This window comes from Furipterus horrens, unplaced genomic scaffold (assembly GCF_987537825.1).
Source record: "Furipterus horrens unplaced genomic scaffold, mFurHor1.1.pri manual_scaffold_17, whole genome shotgun sequence".
In the NCBI taxonomy this organism is placed as follows: Eukaryota; Metazoa; Chordata; class Mammalia; order Chiroptera; family Furipteridae; genus Furipterus; species Furipterus horrens.
Genome location: NW_028327187.1, coordinates 7,322,102 through 7,346,360, shown reverse-complemented (window position 1 = coordinate 7,346,360; position 24,259 = coordinate 7,322,102). Strand labels below are relative to the sequence as shown.

The 24,259-nt window shown below is 45.4% G+C and overlaps 1 protein-coding gene across 1 annotated transcript in view; it reads left to right on the top strand.

Annotated features, from left to right (window-relative positions):
• Positions 1-9,242: 9,242 nt before the first annotated feature.
• ARHGEF9 (Cdc42 guanine nucleotide exchange factor 9) overlaps positions 9,243-24,259 on the top strand; it is a 215,348-nt gene continuing 200,331 nt past the window's right edge. The window contains exons 1-3 of the mRNA XM_090263926.1: positions 9,243-9,457; positions 9,866-11,457; positions 18,093-18,237. Of these exons, the coding sequence (XP_090120052.1) occupies positions 9,445-9,457; positions 9,866-11,457; positions 18,093-18,237 (1,750 nt within the window). The 5' untranslated portion in view covers positions 9,243-9,444. The remainder of the gene's footprint in view (positions 9,458-9,865; positions 11,458-18,092; positions 18,238-24,259) is intronic.

The following is a 24,259-nucleotide window of genomic DNA, read 5'->3' as shown; positions in this document are numbered from 1 at the left end:
CTCCAGGAGTGGAGGCTGTGCCTTGGGCACATCATGCCGAGAAGACTGGGGCACTGGTCACCTTGCTCCAGCTCTTGAGCCTGTGATTCCACACCAGGAGAGGCAAGTTGAGAGAACCCAGACTGCTCTCTTCCCTAGAGTGAAGCTGTCAGACAGAAGCTTGCCATTGTCCCCACCCTCAGCTCCAGAGCCCTGTCTTAGAGATTACACCAGGTAGAGGAAGCAGGCCATAAACAGAGAGAGCTAATCTTTTCCTAAATAAACAAATGTAATTTGCAAGGAAGCAAGGAGAAGTTAAAAGCCGAGGGTACTCTAAAAAACAGTGGAGGTCGTGGTGGAAGACATTTGTAGGAGATTCAAAATACAGGCTAAGGGTTCAGCACTATCTGTGATTTCAGGCATCCACTGCGGGTCTTGGGATGTATCCCCTGCGAATAAGGAGGGACGACTGTATTGAGAAAGAGAAGAACTCTCAAATCAATAACCTAACCTTCCACCTTAAGACACTGTAAAAAGAACAAACTGAACCTAAAACAAGCAATGGGAAAGAAATAATAAAGATCAGAGTGGAAAGTAATGAAATAAAGAATTAAAAAAGCAATAAAGAAAATCAACGAAACCAAAAGCTGGTTCTTTGAAAAGACCAACAAAATTGGCAGCCCTGTAACCAGAGTTGCTAAGATAAAAATAGAGAAGACTCAAATTACTAGAATCGGAAATAAAAGAGGGGACATTACTACCAGCCTTATAGAAATGAAAAGGGTTATAAAGCACTACTGTGAATGATTTTAAGCCAACAAAGTAGATAACTTAGGTGAAGTGGACACAGTTGTCCCATTTGGACAAATTCCTAAAGAGGGACAAACTACTGGACTATCTCAAGTAGAAATAGCCAATTGGACTAGACCTGAAATAAGTGAAGAGACTGAATTAATAATACAAAACCTACCCACAAAGAAAAGCTGAGACCCAGATGGTTTCAACACTGAACAGTATGCAACATTTTAAGAATAATTAATAACAATTATTTATAAAATATTCCAGAAAAATAAGAGAAGAGAATACTTCCCAACTCATTTTATGAGGACTGCATACACTGATATCAAAACCAGACAAACACATCACAAGGAAAGAAAACTATAGACCAGTATCTTTTAGGAATATGGATATAAAAATCCCCAACAAAGTACTAGTAAACCAAATCTAGCATCATATAAAAAGAATTATATACCTTGGCCAAATGAGATCTATCCAGGAATCCGAGTTGGTTTAACATTTGAAAATCAATTAATTTAATACAATACTATCAGTAGAATAAAATATAAATTCTCATGATCTTCTCAATAGATGCAGAAAACGCACTTGATGAAATGTAGCATCTTTTTCTGATAAAAACACTCAACAAACTAGGAATAGAAGGGAACTTCCTTAACCTGATATAGGACATCTATGAAAAACCCACAACTAACATACTCAATAAAGAGTACATGCTTTCCCCCTAAGATCAGTGACAAGACAAGGATGTCTGTTCTCACCAGTTTTATTTAACATTGCACTGGAAATTCTAGCCAGGACACTTAGGCAAGAGAATGAAATAAAATTCATCCAGATTGAGAATGAATAAAATTCTCTCTAGTCACTGATGATATGGTTTTGTATATAGAAAATCCTAAGGAATCTACTAACTAATAACGCTAATGAGTTCAGCAAGGCTTCAAGGTACAGTATCGATATACAGAAATCAGTTATATTTCTATACATTTGAAATGAAAAAAACATTGGAAATGAATTTAAGAAAACAATTCCATATACAATAGTATCAAAAAGATACTTAGGATTAAATTTAACAAAGTAAGTGCGTGGTTTATATTCTGAAAACTACAAAACATCGTTGAAAGAAACGAAGATCCACATAAGTTGAAAACATCCTATGTTGTCATGGACAGGGAGTCTTAACATTACTAAGATAACAGTTCTCCCCAAGCTGATCCACAGATTTACTGTAATCACTCGCAGAATACCAGCTGGCTTCTTTGTAGCAAGAATCAGACAGGCTGATTCTAAAATTTATGTGGAATTGCAGGGGACCTAAAATGGCCAAAACAATCTTGGAGGAGGTGTGTGGAAATAAAACAAAATAGGCGGATTTGCACGTCCTGAATTTTAGATTTACTACAAAGCAACAGTAATCAAGAGAGTGGCGCTGGCACAAGGACAGGTTAATGGAATAGAATTGACAGTCCAGAAATGAAACCATATATCTGAATTAAACTGGCTCTATGAGGACAGCTAAGGGGACCCATGTGGCCGCTAGATCACGCCTTTGTTGAGGCTGATAGGATCCCCGAGGGCATCCAGTTAAACTTCCCTGTGTCCCACAGAAGAAACTAAGGCCGAGGGCTGGGAGAGAAGGCCTGCAGGTGACCCAAGGGCAGGGACAGGGCCCAGGGCCCCTGACTCCTCATTTGTACTCCTCCTGGGACCTGCAATCACAAGGGGCCTTTGAGTCCTGTGGCATCATAAACGTAAGGAAGTGTTTGGTCTTTGTCCCTTGTTCCTGGCAGGAGAGTTCCTAAAACCCTTGGAATCTCCGGAATGACAAGAGTACCTTCTTCAGGCTAATGATAAGTGATGGATGGGGGTCTCCCAGGAAGCTTCCGGATGGGGGCGGGTCACCAGAAAGACCAAACCACGTGCGTAGAGTCAGAACTTTCAGCCCCCCGCCCCCCAGCCTCACGGAGGGGAGAGGGGTCTCAGACTGAGTTCAGTCACCCAAAACCAATGATGTAATCATTCATACCAACACAGTGAAACTTCCAGAAACCCCCATAAATAGCAGGGTTCAGAGAGCTTCCAGGTTAGTGGACACATTGAGGTGCTGCTGGGAGGAGAGTATCTACTTGTTTCTCAATATTCACATAACTAATTTGGATTGTTCACAACCTGGTCCTAGATATTGGTTCCTGTTTTAGTGGTATACATAGACATCTGAAAGCAGTGGTTTATTTTGAAACTAATCCAGGAAACCAGATCAGTTATTTCATTGCCAAACTAATTTAAACCAGGTACTTGTGAAGTCACCAGAGCTAAACCAGATTTAGTCCTGAATTTCAAGGCACCTAATCCACAACAGTTTTAAAAGCTAGATATTTAATAATACAGATACTTAAGGTTAAATCCTTTTTAAAAAAAAGATTTTATTTATTTTTAGAGAGAGGGGAAGGGAGGGAAAAAGAAAGGGAGTGAAACATGAGTGTGTGGTTGCCTCTCACTTGCGCCCCCAACTGGGGACCTGGCCCGCAACCCAGGCATGTGCCCTGACTGGGAATCAAACCAGCGACTCTTTGGTTCGCAGGCTGGTGCTCAATCCACTGAGCCACACCAGCCAGGGCTAAATCCTTTTTTGATGTATAAAACTTATATAAGGCTGTTTCTCATTTCTTCTACTATTTAGTGGAATGAGACATTCCATAGAGGTGAGTTGTCTAGAGAGCTGAAGTAAGCCCAATTCAATACTGAAGCTTTTAAAAGGTTTAAATATTTTTTATATAAAAGCCTGTTTCAATATGTATTATACATTTTCTTGCCTTTTTAAACAAAGTACATTTACCGTAAGTTACTTTCTTGATGACCTCTGTGAATGGATGTAGTTTAAGTCACTTATTTTCTTTGGACCTCAGTTTCCTCATCTGCTATGAGAGGGATTAGACTTGCTGAGCTCTAACTCTGCCATTCTATTTTTGATTTCCAGAAAGCTAAGCATGCAGCTACTTGTGTCCTGCGTGGAAGCGGCAGTATAGGAAAAGGAAACTGAAAAAATTCTTACTATATCAAGACTGTAAGACAAAACAATTAAGAAGGGAAAACCAGCCCCTTGCAACTAAAGCCTCTCAGCCTTTCTTCCCTTTGGGGCATGGGACCTTTGACGACATGTCCGAATGGTTTCCCCACTCTGTTTTCAGCCACCCTTAAGGCTGAGGTCAGCCTCTGTATGCTCTCAGGGCTTCAGAGTCCAGTACCGTGGTCCCTCTCTATATCGCGGTTCACTTATCACGGCCTCACTGTATCGTGGAATTTTTAAAAATATTATATTTAATTATTTACCACGGAGTTTTCACTCTATCGTGGGATTTTGTGGTACTATATACATATGTTGTTAAAGTTACGTAGGTTTAAGAGTGTAGAATATGTTTAAGAACATTAGTAGTGTTTATAAAAGTGTGGAAAAGGTTAACAAGGGAGTGGGAAAGGTTAATAAGGGACTGGGAACGGTTTATAAGTGTGTGGGAAGGGTCTATAAAGTCTTAAAATATATATAAATACTAAAATAAATGTAAGGTTCCTACTTCATGGATTTTCACCTATCGTGGAGGGGTCTAGAACGTAATACTCACGACAAGTGAGGGCTCACTGTAGTCTCTTCTCCTTAAGACCAGACACACAGCTGCTGAGGCTGCCACTTATTAGGGAAGCACCTCAGAGAATGTGTATCAGAGTGCTTCTGGGATTTCTGAAAATAGTCCAGGTTCATTCACCATCCACTTGGGTGACTTGGTAAGAGCTAGAATTTCTATACTGATATTTGTCGAATGTGAGACAGTATGGTAGGAATTTTTTTTTAATAAGAGAACAATTCTTGTTTTTTAAGTTCTCACCTGAGGATATATTTATTGATTTTAGAGGGAGAGGAAGAGAGAGGGAGTGAGGGGGGAGAGAGAGAGAGAGAGAAAGGGAGAGAGGGAGAGAGGGGGAGAGAGAGAGAGAGAGAAAGGGAGAGAGGGAGAGAGGGGGAGAGAGACACACGCACATCCGTGTGAGAGAGAAACATCGATCACTTGCCTCCCATATGCACCCTGAGCAGGGTTTAAACCCGTAACCTTGTTATGTGCCCTGACCAGGGATCGAACCTGCAACTTTAGGGTGTATGGGATGACGTTCCAACCGACTGAGCTACCCAACCAAGGCATGCTAGGAATTTTTTAATGCTCATACCAACCAAGGAGGGGGGCATCCTTCTCTCTTATTTTACTGATGTAGAAACTGAGGCTTGGAGAGACAGTGGCCTGCCCAAGGTCACAGTGAGGAAGTCACAGGGCTGGGTTAGAAGTCCTGTGCCTGTAAGTCTAAGATTTAAAATGAAATTTAAAAAGTAGGGGAAGGGTAGTCAGGTAACCTGTTGTTCCTCTGTGCTGAGTGAGAGCAGACGTGAGTGGTCTGAGTCAGGTGGGATGGTCAGAGGTGAGCCCCAAGGAAGACATCTATGACCACCATTATCATCTTTTTAAGGAACTCTTAAAGCACTGGTTGCCTACGGCTTATCCCTATGCGGTGGATTCCCCTGTTTATCCTTCTATAGAAAGTAAAAAATCTAGAAGTCAGTTTATCCTCTACCAGAACCATTTTGGGGAAAGTGGGCGTTATTCTCCCAGGTCTCACTGACCCCAAAGCCCATTCTTTTTCCCTTACACCACCGTGGAGTGTGTGTGAAGTGAGCAGGTAGGCAGGCAGGCAGACTTGTTCATGGGCCATCCTCTGTGCGCCTTATGATCCAGCGATTCCACTGTGTGGACTCAGGTCCCAACTTTATTCGTCTCTGTGGGGGGATCATGAACTATGAGGTCATTTTCTAGGTTTCTTCCAGGCCTGACTCTTATGCCTTCCTCCCCTAGAGTACCAAGCACACTGTTAGTTCCAGCCATATGCCAGCTATGTGACTTCTGTCAAGTTCTTAGTCTTTCTGCACCTCAGCTTCCTCAGTTGCAAATTTGAGATAATAATAGTACCAACCTCGTTGTGTGGTTGTGAAGATCCAGCTAATTAATACTGAAGAAATTGCATAGCACAACGCCTTCTACACAGCCAGCATGCTATAAATGATAGCTGCTGATAAAAATAATGTAGAACGTAATCCCAGTGTGGGTGGTGATTAAAGAACACAAGCTCTGGCATAGAGCGGCCCCAGTTCAAATCCTGGCTCTAAGCGTGACCTTGGGCATGTTCCCTGTCTACTTTGAGCCTTCTTTTTTTTTGCATTTAAAATGGGGATCACAATACTCTCTAGTCTAGTCACGAGGATTAGCGAGATGATACATATAAAAGAAGTGCTTAGCCCAGTGCTTGGTTCCAGTTATATTCTGATTAGTCATTGTCACCCTTATTGTCTTAAGCGGCACCTCATTTGACACTCACAGTACCCATATGACACAGAAAGCTGATTGCAAGATTGCTTGGTATTTAGAACTGCGTTCAATTTTAAAGAGAGCTGCGGAATGAGTGCCTATTGACCTAAGCAATTCTTGTGTCATGCGATGGCACCTCCGTAGGAATCGGGAATGACTCATCTTTTATTATCCTACTTAAGGCTCCTAAGGAGAGAAGTACAGGCAAGTAGGCATTCAATTTGACACCAGATGCCCACTGTTATGGTCCTAGCTCTGCCACTCACTGCCTGTGGGACCAGGAGCCTTTAGGCAAATGAAAAATGTTTTCCTTGCTAAATCTTACCTGTATGTGTGTAGAATACGTTCAGTGATACAAACGAGTTCACTCCCCTAATTCCCATTATGCCTGTTTGCAAATGGCGACATACATACCCACTCTAGAACAATGTAAGAGTGGTAAGCTATACATACACGCAAAATACTACTTCCAGCAGGGGTCTGCAAACTTTATTTTTGGTAAAGGAGCAGATAATAAATACTTTAGACTTTTGAGGACCATGCAGTCTCAATGGAAAATACTCATCTTCTTTTGTAGTACAAAAACAGCCACAGAAAATATATAAACAAATGAGTTTGGCTTATTTCCAATAAAACTTTACCAGAACAGATGACAGACCTTGATTTGCCAACCCCTGATTTTGATCGTCATTCTTGAGCACCAAAACTATATTCCAGTCCTGGCTGGTTTTGCTCAGTGCAGTAAGTGCTGGCCTGAGAACCAAAGAGTCACAGGTTCCATTCCCAGTCATGGCACATGGCTGGGTTGTGGGCCAGGTCCGCTGTTGGGGGCATGTGAGAGGCAACCACACACTGATGTTTCTCTCCCTCTCATTCTCCCTTCTTTCCCCTTTCTCTAAAAGTAAATAAATAAAATATTTTAAAAATAAGACTGTAAGCCAGACACATAGTAAGCACCGAGGAGAGCAAAGTCAACAAGACCCAGAATTTATCCTGAAGAAGCTTTTGGTCATATGGGTGAGTCAGGCATGTACAAAGGTGGAAACAGGTAATCAGAATACAGAGAGCTAAGTGCGTCATGGAGGCATGGATGGAGTGTTTGCTTTGTGACAAATGGCTTTAATTTTGTCTTAGGAAGACTCTTTTTGGTAAAATGAACCTTATCAAATTTGTTGATAATTTTTTCACCTCATATATCTGTTAATCTTAATTATTTTGCAAAAACTGTTATAAAAACGATGCTTAGAAGAAATGGTTTTCTTCAAAATACGTTTTTCTCGTGTTCATTCTTAAGTCCCCCCCACCCATAGGGAAATTCAGCTTTGTGGTCTTCCCTTTGGTCAGTGGATTTCCAGTTAACACCAGGGCAATGAGAGAACCAAGCACAGGAGGGACACAGAGGTCTGGCCTGCATACTGGTTAACCTGGCCCTGCTCTTTGATTGTGTAGTTGCATGCTGGGGGCAAGTCCCTTGAGCTTCATCATCTTCAGTTAGCCTGCTGCAGTGCAAAGGGCCCAGCTAGGCGGTTTCCAGCTCTGCAGCTGTGGTTGGTGCGTATATATGCCAAGTGCACCTGGCTTGCTTTTCACCTGGATTTTCTGTACCTCAGTTTTGTCCTGTGAAATGGCGGGTGGAGTGGACTAGGGGAATCTCAGAATTCTTTTTTATTTTAGTTGTATTTAGAGGCTAAGACTGGATCTTTTCAGGGCATGCTCTCCTTTGGGATATACTTGGAGCAAAATCCAAGGGGAAGGGCTATGGCCAGGTTGAAAAGTGGGGAACATCAGAGTCTTGAGTTCAGCTCCCTGGTTTGGGACAGCTTTCTGTAAGAGGGTTATCAGATATAGTGGTCATGTCCCACCAAGCCCCCTTGCCCACTCTGGCCCCCGCACTGAGAATGCGTCCAGACGCCTTTCTTTAGGATACTAATTCTGCTCTGGTGCTGCCAAAGGAAGCCAGCAGATAGGCAGGCAGGCAGGCAGACTTGTTCATGGCCCATCCTCTGTGCGCCTTATGACTCAGCGATACCACTGCATGGGCTCAAGTTTGAACTTGAGTCGTCACGGCTGTGGAAGACCTAAGCAAATAATTCAGTCTTTCTGCACCTCATTTGAAGCATCTTTAAAATGGGGATAATGATAGTATCCACCTCAAAAGGTTGTTGTGAGAATATAGTATTGTAGATAAAGAAGAACTTAGTGCAGTGCCTCGTTTATGAATGTTAGCTATTGTTATTGCCCTGAGTTGTACCGACAATCTCCTTGGAGGAACAGAACTCGCGGCTGAGGTCGGGAGTGTGGGATAGAGGTGAGGGCCCTTCATGGCCATTGCTCTTCTCCTAGCTGTAGCACTCATTGCCAGAGGACTGCGCTTCTCTTCTTGTCCTGCCACTGGCTTGATGTGTGACCTAGGTCGAGTCTCTGCTGCTTTTTGGTTCCATTTTCCCAAACTAAATGATCTTTCCCATTTCTTCCAATCTGACATTTTTTTTCCGAGTCCAACACATAAAAACAGACAGGACCCAGAGTGAAGGTGTGAACCAGGTCAAGTTGAAGTTACGAGAGCACAGAAGGAGGAACAAACAGACTCTGAGTGAGTGAGCCGACTCCTGGGAAACCCACCAAAAAGGCAGAAAGTGTCTTTGGGGCCCTGGGTTCGGCCCACTTTCCTCTTTCTTCCCTTCCTTTTCCTTTTAGCCCCTGAGTGTCAGCCTGCCTCCTTGCCTGTCTCTCTCTTAGCAATCCTTGCTCTCCAGTTGTGCAGGGCAGAGGGACAGTGAGCCCTGGATGGAGTGAGCTCATGGATCTAGTCCCTGCTGTTCCAAGAGACATTCTCGGGGAGCCCTCATTTTCTCTCTGTCCACCTCTTCCACACCTCCTCAGTCCACGGTCCCCCTCCTTGCTTCCCTCTAAGCTTCCACTGCCCTTGTCCATACCTCTCTATAAGGTCACTGATAAGGCTGTATCATAATCGTTTTTTTGTCAACCAGTCTCTCCCAGTTACCTGTGAGCTCGAGTGACTAGCTGTGTGTTTCTTGTTTCAGCTCAGCAGTATCCAGCACCTACATGGATGGTGAGTGCTGAACGGGTGACCTAGAAGGCCCTGCTTGCTGCTTCCCTGAGTGAATGGAAGAACAAATGAGAGGGGGAGACATGGGCTGGATTCCGACCTGCTGCTTCCTTGGCTTTGTGGCTTAGAGAAGACAGGTTTCTTCTCTGGATCTCCAGTGCCCCCTCTGCCTTGTGACATGAACGGATCGAAGTGATGGACTTCCGAGGTACCTTTTAGTTTTATTATTATTATTATTTTTTTTTTTTTGCTTAAAAAATTATATTGATATTTGCTCGGTTTTCAAGATCTGATAATAGCAGCTTTAAGTTATATTCCTCTCCAGTATATTTGCCTTTAAAGCAGAACCAAAGCTTTTCTTAGTATACAAAATGAATTATGATCTCCTCCCATCCAGATCCTAAAGATCTGGTGGCTCAGTAATGACAAAGTATATTCTATATATTTGCTCATGACAAGTCTGTAACGAAACCTGTTTGTGGCTTTGCCTCATCTGGCTCTTCTCTATCTATTCTCTTTCTTTTTCTGACCTCTCCCCCCTTCTCCCCCCTCTCTTTTTCTCTCTCTCCCCTTCAGCTTGAAATCACTGACCAAGCCTCCCTCTGTGCCTTGGCAGCCCCACCCCTTGCTGTGACCATGGAGACACTCAGCGGCTGCCAGACTGCCTCCCTCTCTGAGCTGGTGCCCAATGGTTACCTGGCTCAGGCCTTCCCAAGCTGCTCTGAGGTAGAGGACCTGGCTGGGGAGGTGGAACTGGAGGATTCTGAGCAGAGCGGCCAGGGTGACTTGAGCTCCAGGGAAGACAGTAGTCAAAGCAAGAAGAAAACGAAAGTCAACAAGATCTGGAATTTTGTGAGCCGCAGAAAGGGGGCCTCTGGTCATGGGAAGCGACCCCAGTCCATGATTTTACTGGGAGCCACCTCTAAGTCATCAGAGTTGAAACCCAAAGTCACGCTAATGGATCGAATGAAGTCATTCAAGAAGCTGAAGTCTTCCTCTGGGGGCTCTAAGAATACGACTCCTAAGAGCAGCAAGGCCCAGGGACCCCAGGAGCCCCCAGGTGGCCACCGCATGAGGAAGACCGAGGAGACCCCAAAGCCCTTCCGCCATTCCTATGCCGGCCATATTGAGGGCCTGGAGCCCTTCCTCGCAGACACGCCGAGGCGTGTGCACATCCCCAACAGGGTGCACCAGAAAGTGCTGGCCTTCAAAGATTCCGGCGTCCAAGTGGAGGAAGATCCCTGTGAGGAAGAGGCCCCTGAGCAGCCTGGCAGCAGAGGGGGCAGGCGGGCCAAGACCTATGTGGAAAACACCTCTGGAGACCCCGAGGCCCCACGTGTGTCAGCTGCAAGCTCCAGAATCCAGGAACCCGAGGTCAGCCTCGAGGGCTCCAGCTTGGAAGGGAACGTGGAAGCCGGCTATGAGGAAAGTCCTGGGCAGCTGCGTAGGGACAAGGCCACGCCTTTTGGTGGTGTTGTCAAGTTCTTCAGCAACATGGCCGGCGTGGCCCGCAAGTGGCGGGCATTCTCGCGGGAAGAGCCGCAGGCGGGCCGCCGCCCCCGCCGCCGCGGCCGCCAGGAGGCCTGCTGGGTGCGTGACAGCGAAGGCTTCATCATGGAGAACGCCACTCCCCGGGCCTCCTTGCAGCTCGACTTGCCCCGCAGCCCTCCCGAGGCTGCGCTGTGTGGCAGTGCCATGGAGGCGCACCAGCGCTACCTTCTCAGGCCCTCACAGGCCTCACGCAGCTTCAAAGTGAGCCCCGAGGGCGAGGAGCTGTCCGGCCAAGACCTCGAAGGCCCCTGCGCTACTGCCGCCTTCTCCTGGGCATCGACCTCCGCTGCCTTTGAATTCCAGGAGGACCCCGCACCGCAGACAGGCTACAGCTTCCACTACAGCGGTGCCTTCACCAGGGAGCCCTCCTCCTCTGAGGAGCTTGAGGAAGACACTGAGACTGTGGTCAGCTTCCTCAAGGAGGAAGACAGCGCCGGAGAGTCCCCTGAGCTGAGCACCTGTGCCAGGAGGGTCACCGTTGTAGCTGTTTTGGAGAAGCCAGAGGAGAAGCCCAGCAAGACGGAGGAGCAGGAGGCCAGCGGGGCGCCCATCGGCTCCACTCAGGCTGGGCAGCCCCGGAAGTCTGACTTGGAAATGGGGGCGGCAGACGCCAAGAGTGAAGCCAGCAAGGCCTGCACTGAAGTTTCCAGGACTCAGGTAAGGAGGGAGCTGTCTTTTTAAATCACCATTTGAAGCATTCCGGACCGCAGCAGTCACCAAAACCCTTATACCCTCCTTACAACCCCACTCCCACCAGGAATGTCCCAGAAGGAATGCTTCCGCCAGGAAGGTACATGGGACTTGACTGATCCTAAATCCCTTGGCCCTTCTTTGGCTTTAGATCCTGTAGCTGCACCTCGATTCACCTTTGAACTAAAACCGAAGCTCTGGGAGTGGCAGCACAGTGACCAGGGTCATTTAACGATGCCCAAGACAGCCATAGTCTCCTGTGGGACATTTCCCCTCTTTGCCGGCCCTGCCCCACCAACCGGAGCTGAATTCCGAAACTGGTAACAAGGACAGGCCTCTAATCTGAGTGTCAGGAGGAGCTGGATCTGCGTCCCAGCTCTGTGCCCGATTGTCTGTCAGACTCTGAGACACGTCCCCTCATCTTGCTGCACCTTGGTTTCCCTGTGGAGGAGAACAGGCTGTCCTGGTGTCTCAGGGATCTCCAGTACCTTCTGCTAACATTTGTTATTTGACCTGAAGAATGCAGGCAGGGGACAGCCCGGTAACATTTGTCACCCGGCATTCATTGAGTGGCAGGTAGCTTTATATCCATCCTCTTTGTTAGCTGCTGTCACACATATTGCTTTTATTTAATTCTTAATGTCAACCTTGTGAGGTGAGAGGGATGTTGCTTATTTTACCAGTGAGGAAACGAGTGCAGAGAAGTTGAGTGACTTATCCAAAGTCCTACGGATTGTGATAGAATGTGGATTCAAATCTCACTTTTGAGTCCAAGTCTGGTGCTTTCATCTAGCTGTCTGTAGTTTTTAGGGAGTTTGGTTATAGTGGCGACAAGCAGATGCTTACCGCAGCCCTCATTCATGCAGAAAGACAAATGTGCTAAACTGTCGTAGGAGGAATGTTGAATAAACAAACACTAGAAGGGGCTATCTGGCTTCGACACTTAACAATGTCTTCATAACAGGGTGTGCTATATAGTTTCTCCAGTCATTTTAGGGCAAAGTATTTTTAATGCTAGTTAATTAAAATAATTCTTTTTTTTTAAAGATTTTATTCCTTTGTATTTTTAGAGAGAGGGGAGGGGAAGGAAAAAGAGAGGGGAAGAAACATCAGTGTGTGGTTCCCTCTCACATGTGCCCAAATGGGGACCCGGCCCACAACCCAGGCATGTGCCCTGACTAAGAATCGAACCAGCAACCCCTTGGTTCGCAGGCTGGCACTCAATCTACTGAGCCACACCAGCCAGGGCAAAAATCTTCTTGCTGGTGGTGGTGGTGGAGTGGTCTAGCTTGATAGTTCTTGACCTGTATTGTCACCCCTCACATCCCACTTTCAGAGAACTTGACCCCGTCAGGACATAAGCAATAAGCCCACTTTTTCTGAGAAGGACATTAATATGTTTCCTAGCATTCTCTTTCTACATATATCATTGTCGGTGAGCTGTAGGGACATAATAATTGGCAAAATACTGGAAGTAAATTTCATTTCAGTGGTTTTAAGCCCAACAATCAAGAAAGCAAAGGAACGTACCTAATGATCCCATTAGCTGATAATTACAGTTGGGTACTGCGTGTCCGAGGTTGCCAGTCGCTAGGAAAAGGTTTACGGAGGAATATGTCATCTTGCTAGGGGGCTGTGTGGACTGAGCCGTGGAGATGCCTTGTGGGCGCTCTAAAAGCACAGGCAGTGGAGTCACAGAGGCTTGTGTATGAGCTGCTCTCTCCGTATCTGTGAAGCGGGACCAAACGCTGCCTACCTAGGACGGCTGCTGTGGGAAATCAAAGGAACCACAGGGTGTCAGGTGCCCAGGCGTAGCACCGTTCACGCCATACTGTGTGCCTCCGCAATGTGGTGGCTGTTACTGTTATTATTGAGATTTGGTAAGTTATTAATGACTGCGAACAACACGCAGCCAGAGGGACAATCCAAGTCAGTCCTGTAGCAGCAGTTAGTTAATGGGGTGGAAGCAGCATTGCCTGAGGTCAGGAAACTCGCCTGTAGTCTCATTTCTACCTCCTACTTGTTTTGTGACCTTGAGATGGATCCTTTGGTTCTCCGGGCCTCAGTTCCTTCATTTGAACCAGAGGCTGCACAGTTAGTTCCCGGGGATCTTTACTTCTTGCCCTCTTCTCTAGTTCTTTCCTCCCACCCAAGCCTGTTACTGTTTCCCTGAGTCCTTTGGGAAGCTCCTTGCCACCCAGTGGCTTGTTGCAGAATGGCTCTCCTTAGCAGGCTTCTTGTGCCCTCTGCTGGTTGGTGGCAGATGCTGGTTATCTTTTCCTTAGGGTATAAACACCAACCCAGACGTGAGTGCAGGGAAGAAGCAAAGTGGAGTAGGAAAGCTCAATGTCAGGGCATATTGACGTAGTTCCAGTCACTTTATTTTACAGATGATGAAGGCACAGAGTCCTGCAGAAAGGAAACAATTTCCTCTGACACACAAAAAAGTGGAATTCCATTGGTCCCCAGAGTTCAGAGTTCCAGTCTTGCCTCTGCCACAAACGCTGCTGACAAACGTCCTTCTCTTTCTGGATTTTAACACCCTTCTCTGCTAACTAAAACTCCTCATCCTTTCTTCACGCACCTGCAGGTCTGTTATAATGTTAAATTGAGATAATGGATATGAAAGCAATACGTTGTATAAGTAGCAAAGGTCACAAGATTGCAATGGATCATATGCAAAATGGAGGTGGAAAACCTGGTTCTTTTGTGTTTCCCAAGGAAACGCGTTCAGTTAGGTTCCTCCAGGTTATTTTATTTTTCAGGTTTATTCACCCAATCTTCCACAGCTAAGTGGCTCCTAAAACTCTAGCTGTTTTGGCACAGAATTGGCCATGGTCAAGCCTCTGGCTGCTCTGGTAACCCAGGAGATGGTGTAGCTTCAAAGGCATGATGTCAGTAGGCTGGGATGTGGTCTCTGAAGAGCCCGTCATTTGGGGAATTTCTCAAGCGTCAGCAGGGACTCAAAGTTCTCTGCGCCTCATTCCTTGCACTAAGAAACCGCGGAGAGTAATATTAATAATTCTAGCTAACATTTACATACTGCTTATTATGTACCCGCACGCTGTTCTCAGCATCTTCCCTGTAGGAACTTGTTTTATCACACTACCCTATGAAGTCAGGGGCTATCTTTAAAATCAGTATGATAATAATACCTACCTTACAGGGCTGTTCGAAGATGAAATGACTAACGACACTTAAGTGCTTATATAACAGTGTGTGACTAAGAGTCACTGCACAACAGAGGTTAGCTATTTGTGTTATTAAAAACAAATGCCGTAGGAAGGGACTGTACCTCAAGACTGTCATTAGTTAACACCTTCGTGAGAATTAGTAAAATAAAGGTTAAGACAGGAAGGGGAATAATAGTAAGCATTCCTTACATTTGTACAGGACATTATCCTCCACAGAATGCTTTCCCATATATAAAAACATCTCCAAAACTACTCTAATTATAATTGTCACCATTATTATTATTCTTATGACAGATGAGGGATTTGAGGCCTGATATATGACAAACAAAACATTGAAGTTGGGGTCAAAATGCTTAGTTTCAAGGTTCTAGCGCTTTCATGTTATTGAATATGTGATTTTTTAAAAAAACATTTAAAAAAATTTTTAAAGAAGACTTTATTTTTTAGAGAGAGGGGAAGGGAGGGATAAAGAGAGAAGCATCAATCTGCTGCCTCTTGCACACCCCCAACTGGGGGCCTGGCTCGCAACCGGGCATGTGTCCTGGCTGGTGTTCAATCCACTGAGCCACCCCAGCCAGGGCCGCATATGTGATTTTTCGATTACTCATTGAACCACTTTGATTCTTTGTTTCCTTCATCTGTCAACTGAAATAAGAAGTCTTTCCTGCTTCTTTCCTAGAGTAGAAAGAAAACATAGATATATTGAATACCTACTATGTGCTTTTACTTCTGTTCTCACTTCATGCCCCCAGTATGCCTGCTGTATTGATACCATAACCTACTGCCTACAAATGATACCCATAACCATACTCACGAGCAGCTAAGGCAGTGCCTGTTGTCCACGTACTGTAGCTGAAGAAGCTGGGCTTTGGCTAAGGATACAAAGTGAGTGGGTGGTAGAGGCAGGATCAGGACACAGAGATGCTGGCCCTTATGTCAGGGCCGGATCTACACTCCATTGTGGAATCATTCGAGAATTATTCAGCCCAGTCTCTTTGGTCTCTTAGCTGTTGTACATATCAAAGCTGCTGGCACAACCTATTGGCTGTGAAGGAAACTACAGTCAGGTGCACCCAGATTTCCAGCTATTCTGGCCTCGCCTCTCTGTCCTCACCCCGCATGCAATTAATCCCGGCACACACTGTGGGTTCAGCTTCTCCTTCCTAGTGGCCCCCTGGCAGACTGCAACAGAGGGGTGGGCGGAGCACTACCTCAGTGAGCAAAGCTGCCACCCTGCTGTGAGTTCTGTTGTCCAGAGCCTCAGGGACACTGGACAAAGAAGAGGAAAGTCCAAAAATGGATACTACATCAAGGTGTTTCTGGACACACCAAGTTGTGAAGTCAATGCCACAGGGGCTCCAGTTGGGGCAGCTGGGTAGTAGATTTTCTTTTTCTTTTTTTCAAGATTATTTATTTATTTATTTATAGAGAGAGGGGAAGAGAAAGAGAGGGAGGGAAACATCAATGTGTGGCTGCCTCTTGCACACTCACAACTGGGGACCCAGCCCGCAACCCAGGCATGTGCCCTGACTGGGAATTGAACCGGCAACCCTTTGGTTTCCAGGCTGGCACTCAGTCTACCTGAGGCACACCAGTCAGAACACTGCAACTTTTAAATGCTGACAGGTGTGTGGTGAATGTCAAAACAAATATCTTCCCCATTTCCGTGTCAAGGTTATGGTCTTGACAGGTGTCAAGTGCAATCGAATTTTGAAGGTGGAAAGGATTGTCTAATGTGAGATCATAATGGATTAGGATGGGCTGTAATCCAATGACTGTTATCTTTACCAGAAAAGGAAAACTTGGACACAAAGACCTATGGTCTCAGTTTCTTTTCCCTATTCAAAGATTGTTTGATCTACAAGAAGGCTTCTAGCTCTAAGAGTGTATACATCTATGAGACAGATAGGTCAGGATTAGGGAGAGTGGTAAAAGCAGGCTTGAGGCCATGTCTTAGAATCCGTACAGATTCAGTGCAGTCTCCTGTACCATCTGAAGCTCTATTTTCAGTACTTCCCAGTAAGTAACCTTTGCAGTGTATAAAAATAAACTGAGTACCCTGGCTGGTGTGGCTCAGTGGATTGAGTGCCGGCCTGCAAACCAAAGGGTTGCTGGTTCGATTCCCAGTCAGGGCACATGCCTGGGTTTGCCGGCCAGGTTCCCAGTTGGGGGTGTGTGAGAGGCAACTGGACACTGATGTTTCTCTCCCTCTCTTTCTCCCTCCCTTCCCCTCTCTCTAAAAATAAATAAATAAAATATTTAACAACAACAAAGAAGAGTGAACTGACTTTGGCAGCTGGTCTCTGCCCTTGGAAATTGAGTTACCAAGTGGGCAGAGACCCTTCTCTGTGTGATTCAAACTGTAAACTTCTCCCCACATCCAATCTTCTTAGGGATGAATGATACAGGTGAGGAAACCTGTACTGTGTTCATAGTGGCTAAGCAGGGTTAAGGAGGAAGTTGGAGGATGTAGGAGCCCAGGAACTCCTTTTATCTTGTCTGGAAATGAAGTGTGGCAGGTCTGTAGTCAGATAGACCTAACATTTAAAAGTTGTGTGACCTCTAAAAACTCATTCATCTTTTCTGAGCCTTGGTTTCCTTACTGTAAAATGGGCTACTATCTACCTTAGGAACTAGTTTTAAAGACTAAATGAGATAGCATAAATAAGTATACTTAGCAGGATATCTGATACATACCACATATTCCATAGATAATTTGGAGATGTTAGTTCCTTTTTGTCTTTCCATTTGGAGGTCAGGATTTGGGAATAGAAAGAAGGATTTTGGATGGAAACAGCTGGCTGTGTTAATATCAAAAGAGGACTTGTACTTGGTCTTAAGATGATCAGTTGGCAAGGGGCTTTTCCTCTCTGTCTCTGTTTCTGTCTCTCCCCCCTGCTCTCCCTTTCTGTCTCAATGTCTTTCACACACACACACACACACACACACACACACACACACACACACACTTTTCAAAGTACTTTATTATGAGCTTTATGTGCATTATCTCACATTCTCATCCTAGCAACTCCACAAGGTAGGTATTATCACTGTCCCTTTTATGCAGATGAGGAAACGGAGACTCAGATGATGAATTCATTTGACCCAGGCCTCACATTAAGTAAAAGTTAATGCCTGTAGCAAGTGCAGAATCCTTACTCCCCCAATCCCAATACAAACAAAACACAACAAATGCCCAGAAAGGAGAAACAAATAGATGCTGCTTTCCTTAAATCAATTGCCTGATGTCTTTTAGGCTGTTGGTGGTTGGGTCTCTGCTTGCATTTATTGATGGCATATTGTAATCCTGCCTGGATGTTGGTGGTGGAAAGCTATGCTGTTTAAGCCAAGTATGGACCTACTCCCCGTGTCCATTGACTTACTAATCCTCATTAGTTTTCTTTGCAGGCTTTCTCCCCCCCAGCTGAACCACCACCACCAACTCCACCGCTTAAAATCCGCTTGGCAAAATGTCCTTCTATGCCTGTCCCACGGACCACTCCCTTGGATCCGGATCCTGTGTGCTGGAGGAGACCCAGGCAGCTTGGTACAGGTATGCCTTTTATGCCCTGGTTTCTGTGGCAGGTGGGACATGCCAGGCAGACCTCAGGCATTCATACTGTGGTCCATATTTGCACTCCTTTGCCCTCTTCTCCCCTCTAGTGCCCCAATACTCTTCCTCGTTGGTATCTGAAAGTCCACCTTTAATGATACCTTGGTGTAGACTTTTCCCTCTCCATGTTCTTTTAAAATGCAAACCGCCTCACTTGGAGGGCCCTTTAACTTTGAGCACTTAAATATCTCATCTTCCCAAGGTGTCATTTTTACTCCAGGCCCTCTATACCTCATCCTTTCCAAGACTCATACTCTCCGGTTCCTTCTATGCTCTTTTGTTACCAAGCAAAGCAGGGCTTTGTTCCCGTGGTGCCTTGGTGTACGACCCGACCATTGATGTTGAGAAAAACAGCTCTTTATTTACAATATTCCAACCTGTGGTGGCGCTGGGAGCACTCCTGCTTGGGGCCCCGTTCTCCCATGAGACCCAGCACTGCCCTTGCTCCCCAAAAGGCTAGACGCCCAAACCAAGCCCAGTACTTCCCCCTCCTTTGTCTGCCAGCTCTGTCCTCCAGGATCTGGGGTACGTTGTCCTCAGCCTCCGTGTAACAGTCCAGAAAAGCGTGTGCCGGGTTACACTGCATCATGGTGAAGTTCGGGAAAGGCACGAGTCCTAAGAGGGAGTCATTTCCATAATGTCCGGAGTTCCAAGGGTCCAGATAGAGTCCGCGTCTGCAAGGCAGAGTCCTTGGTGGCCTCGGAGTCAGCGGGAGCGGGCACGATCCAAGCAGCAGCGAGCCTGCTCTCCTACTGGCCCGGGCCGCATGGCCGGGTCTGACTACAAACTGCACAGCTGCTTCGCCTCACATGGCTGCTACAACCTGCTGCTCCATCAGGCTTCTTCTTATGGTGGATGGGGCGCTTCCTTATGCACCCCCCCTTATTTTAAATGCTGACGCGGAGCCCCATACCTCATTGTTATGAAAAGTATCTTAAGCTGTATCATCAGCCCTTTTACTCCGGAGGCCACACTGCCTCCTTTCTGGAAAGGCTCAGCTATCTCCTTGTCATTGATATGCAAAGTATCTTAAACCGTATCATCTTCTCTTTTACTGGCCTTTTACCCCGGCAGTAGCACAGCTATTATCTAGCTACCAGCCTGCCATAGATATACAAAGTACCCTAAAAGCTGTATTATCTCCCGTCCCCCATCCCCAAAACCATGGGCTGTGGGGACTGTTGGAGAGGGCCTTCCGCTCTGTTACACTTTCTCTGCAGTGTTATTTTTAAAAGATTTTATTTGTTTTTAGAGAGAGGGGAAGGAAGGAAGACCGAGAAACATTGTTGTGTGAGAGATTGGTTGCCTCTTACATGCTCCCAACTGGGGACCTGGCCTGCAACCCAGGCATGTGCCCTGACTGGGAATCGAACCGGCGACCCTTTGGTTTGCAGGCCAGTACTCAATCCACTGAGCCACAGCAGCGAGGGCTGCACAATGTCCTTATATATACACCCTCCTTGTCTCAATGGGACGGGTCCCATACTTGTTACTCAAAAGTAAAGCTCTGTCTTCTGTTACATCTGAGAGCATCCTTGCTGTCTTGGCTGTGGGCATAACACCATACCCTAAAAGCCCCTGGGCCCTACCCCAGTCATTTTTACAGAAACAGAGTTCACATACATGCGAGCACACAAGACCTTGAGACATTTTTTTCTGAAGCTGTCTAGTTTATAAGCTCTGGTTTCACTTTCCCATGCCCCAGAGTTTCTGGCAATACAAAGGCTTCCCTAGACTTGCTAATTCTTTTCTCTTTTATTCTCCTTACTTCCCATGTGGAGGATGTGTGGGATACTTTGACTCGGAGCTTATTTCTAACACTGCAACTCCTTGCCAGCTTTCCAGGAAGTTAGGACATGAAGAAATCACATGCTTGGTTCTGTTGTAGCATCATTTTCCTCAGAAATATCCAGAAGCCAGGAAAGTGGTAAAAGGAGAGTAAAGAATTATGAAAAGAGGGAAATAATTCTTCTCTGTCAGAACTAGGAGGGTCCTTCGAGGGCCCTCTTGTTTTATGAATGGGAAAACAGTCTCAGACGGGAATGGACTTGCCCAAGATCATAACTCACTTCATAACAGAATTATGACTTAGGGCTTCAACCTCCTGACTTTCCACCATGCTAAAGAGTGGTTTTAACTCCAGTTCTAGAGCAGCCTTAAATGTTAGAATGCCAAGGCTGAGTTCCATTCAAGCTCCCCTCTCTTGGGATTGCCAGCCACATCCTCCCCTCCTGAGGAAACTGCAGGTGGCGGATGCCAACCAATCATCAAGGGAGCAGCAGGTGCTTGCCACATTCTCCAAGCCCTCTGCCTGGAAATAAGGGACTCTGACAATCCCCTGGGAGGACAGGCCAAGGTATCTTGTCACAGCTGTTTCCCTGTTCCCTCCCTCCCTTTTTGGAAGTGAGCCCGACCTCTGGCAATTCAGAGGCTTCGTAGCAGCTGCTACCACTCGACTGCCAAGTGCATGTGAGAGCCGCTGCAGCCTTCCGATGGTCAGGAGTACGTAGATGATAGCCCTCTCAGGAAAGGGCCCAGCCAAGCCAGGGTTAATCATCTCTGCCTTGGGGGCTGCCCTGGATTTATTTATAGGCCACGGGTGGGGAAATGTGCCCCGAGATTAGCACTGGTCCTGTCCTCACCTCAGCAGGCATTCTCACCTCTGGAATATAAGTGCCTCCCGTGTCCTAGAAAGGACGATGACATCAGGATCCCATTTGGGAAGCCAGTTGCCATTCAGTGCCTCTTATGTCCCGACCCTACTAGCAATGGGATCTAAGGATCCCATTTCCATTATGTGTAGTACAGTATTCCCTCACTTATCGTGGGTATTACGCTCTAGACCCACCCCCCGCAATAGGTGTGAATCTGCAAAGTAGGAACCTTACATTTATTTTAGTATTTATATATATTTTAAGGCTTCAGAAACCCTTCCCACACACTTATAAACCATCCCCAGTCCCTTATTAATCTTTCCCACTCCCTGATTAACCTTTTCCACACTTTTATAAACACTACCTGTGTTCTTAAACATATTCCACACTCTTAAACGTACATCACTTTAACAACATATGTATACAGGACCGCAAAATCCCGCAATAGAGTGAAAAACCCGTGATAAATAATTAAATATAATACTTTTTAAAGTCCCGCAATACAGTGAGGCCGCGATAAGTGAACCGCGATATAGAGAGGGACTACTGTACCTGCTTTACCTCCGTCTTGAGGAGAGCCCGAAGGAATTGCGTCTGTTTCCTGGGGCTCAGTCTCTGCCTTTCTCTCTTCCCCCACTCCTTGTAGTCCCTTTTCCTCCGCTTGTGATCTGGAGGTTCCCCAGGCAGACTTGTGGAGTGTGAATACTTGGAGTTGAGTGTAAAACTTGGAAGTCGGAGAGAACCCAGCTTCACATTTCTGTTCTGCCACCCTGGGCAAGTTGCATAACCTCCTGGGACCTCAGTTTCTCCACCTGAGGATTGAGAAGCTGTATAACATCTGACTCCCAGTATCATGGCAAGGCATGAGTGAAATAGAATCGATGGACGTCCCTGCCACAGTTCCTGACATACAGGGGCGGTCCCCGATGGTATGTTCCTTGTTCCCTCTGCCCAAAGACTTCCCCCACATGCACACTCAACATACACTGCTGTGAGGTTCAACCTGAATCTGCCCTAGGACATAAGCTACATCCTCTCACTATTGATTATTCATTTACCCACTCACTCAACGCTTACTGAGCAAAATTAGAAGGCCAGTGAAGTTTGCCTTCTTGCAGCTTGGTGTGCTGGCAAAGGCAAAAGTTTGGAAGTCAGACATCCCTGGATTTGAATCTTGGTTCTGTCACTAACTAGCTGTGTGACCTGGAATAAGTCACTTGACCCCTTTGAGACTCAGTTTTCTTATTTGTCATATTAGGGTAATGCTTTGAGCGTCATAGTCAATGCTGTAAGTCTCAGAAGGGCTAACAAACATAAAAGTGCTTTATAAGTTCTGCAGTGCTATAAAACTAGGCTGGAATAATAAAAATGGCAATAAAACTAAACCACTTAGAGGTAGGGTTGTATCTTATACCTATCCAGGTCGCTTGCATACAGACACACCTCGTTTTATTGTGCTTCATTTTATTGCACTTCACAGATGTTTCATTTTTTTACAAATTGGAAGCAAGAGCCTCGATGAGCAAAAAGATTATGACTCACTTGACTCGCTTTATTGCGATACTTGCTTTATTGCGATACTTGCTTTATTGCAGTGATCTGAGACCGAATCCACAATACCTCTGAGGTATGCCTCTAGCTGAGAGTCAATAAATATCTGTTAATGCCAGTATTACAATTCAATATTGACTTTCCAAATCAAATAGGCGGGGGATTCTTTTACTTGAAAGGCCAGAATCTCTGAAGCAGCCCCGCTGCAGGCACACTCACATATCATCGTACACGTTGGCTGAGCTCTGCTCCAACCGCTTGAAGCTTGACTGACTCGGAGGCCTGTTTCGGCACTGACATTCAGATCATTTTCCACTGAGGGGCAGCTATGGGTTGGTGTTGATCTAGAGCGGCGATTTTTGGCCTTTTTCATCTCATGGCACACAGAAACTAATTCTGAAAATTATGCGGCACACCAAAACATATAGTATCTGTTTTGTCAATCTGACAACAAAAAGTACAATTTTAATTCATTCACACTGGACAGCTGTGGCTGTGTTGGCTGTTGTCCAGGGAAGAGAGATCAGTTCACCTGTCTAAATAGTCAGGTATTTCATGTTTTAAAAATTCTGGTGACATGCCGGTTGAAAATTACTGATCTAGAGCGTTGTAGGATATAGCTAGAAGAACCTATCATGACTTGATTCAATGTCCTTGGAGCAGTTGGAAGGAATCTTAAACAAGACAATGGCTTCTGTGTAGGTAATAGTGAGAGGATGTAGCTTATGACCTAGGGAAGATTCAGGTTGAACCTCACTTATCATGGGTATTACGTTCTAGACACCCCCCCACCCCTGCAATAGGTGAGAATCTGCGAAGTAGGAACATTACATTTATTTTAGTATTTATATATATTTTAAGGCTTCAGAAACCCTTCCCACACACTTATAAACCATCCCCAGTCCCTTATTAACCTTTCCCACTCCCTTATTAACCTTCTCCACACTTTTATGAACACTACTCAGGTTCTTAAACATATTCTACACTCTTAAACCTACGTCACTTTAACAACAGACGTATACAGGACTGCAAAATCCCATGATCGAGCAAAAAATCTGCAATAAATAATTAAATATAATATTTTAAAAAATCTTGCGATACAGTGAGGCCGCGATAAGTGAACCGCGATATAGAGAGGGATACTGTAAACTGATATATCTTTACCCATTATTTGAGTATTTCTCTGGTGATAGTATCATGTTGCCACATTTGATAAGTGAGCCAGGTGTCAGAAGACCTGAATTCTGTTGCTGGGTTTTTATATGTGCTTGTGTACGGAAATGGAAGCAGTGCTATTTGGCTGTTCCGAGAATACTGATTTCACTTACTGATTGGGTCTGGTTAGATATGTCCTTAGTTCCTCCTCCTACTCTTTGATTTTTCAACACATCCACTGCCCACATTTCCTTTTAATAGGTAGGTTACAGAAAAGAATAAAAATTTAGAACTCTTTATATTTGGGGGCAAAAATCAAAGCTATTGGTGAAAACAAAGTCTTGACAATATTTGTATATTTTAAGTAACCAAACTCTTCATGCCATCTAAAACTTCAAGTACTAGAGAATTTTCCAGACCTGGAATTCTTACTTTGTAATTCCAGACAGAGCCTGAGGTTCTTTCTTTCCCAAGATATTCCCTGAGTAATATAAGAAACTCCAGGGTACTTAAGATACTGGCTTTGGATTTCTTCTTGACTAATTTCAGCCCCCTTTCTCCCCATGATTGGCCTTATACAAGCATCACCTTCCTTTCCATTC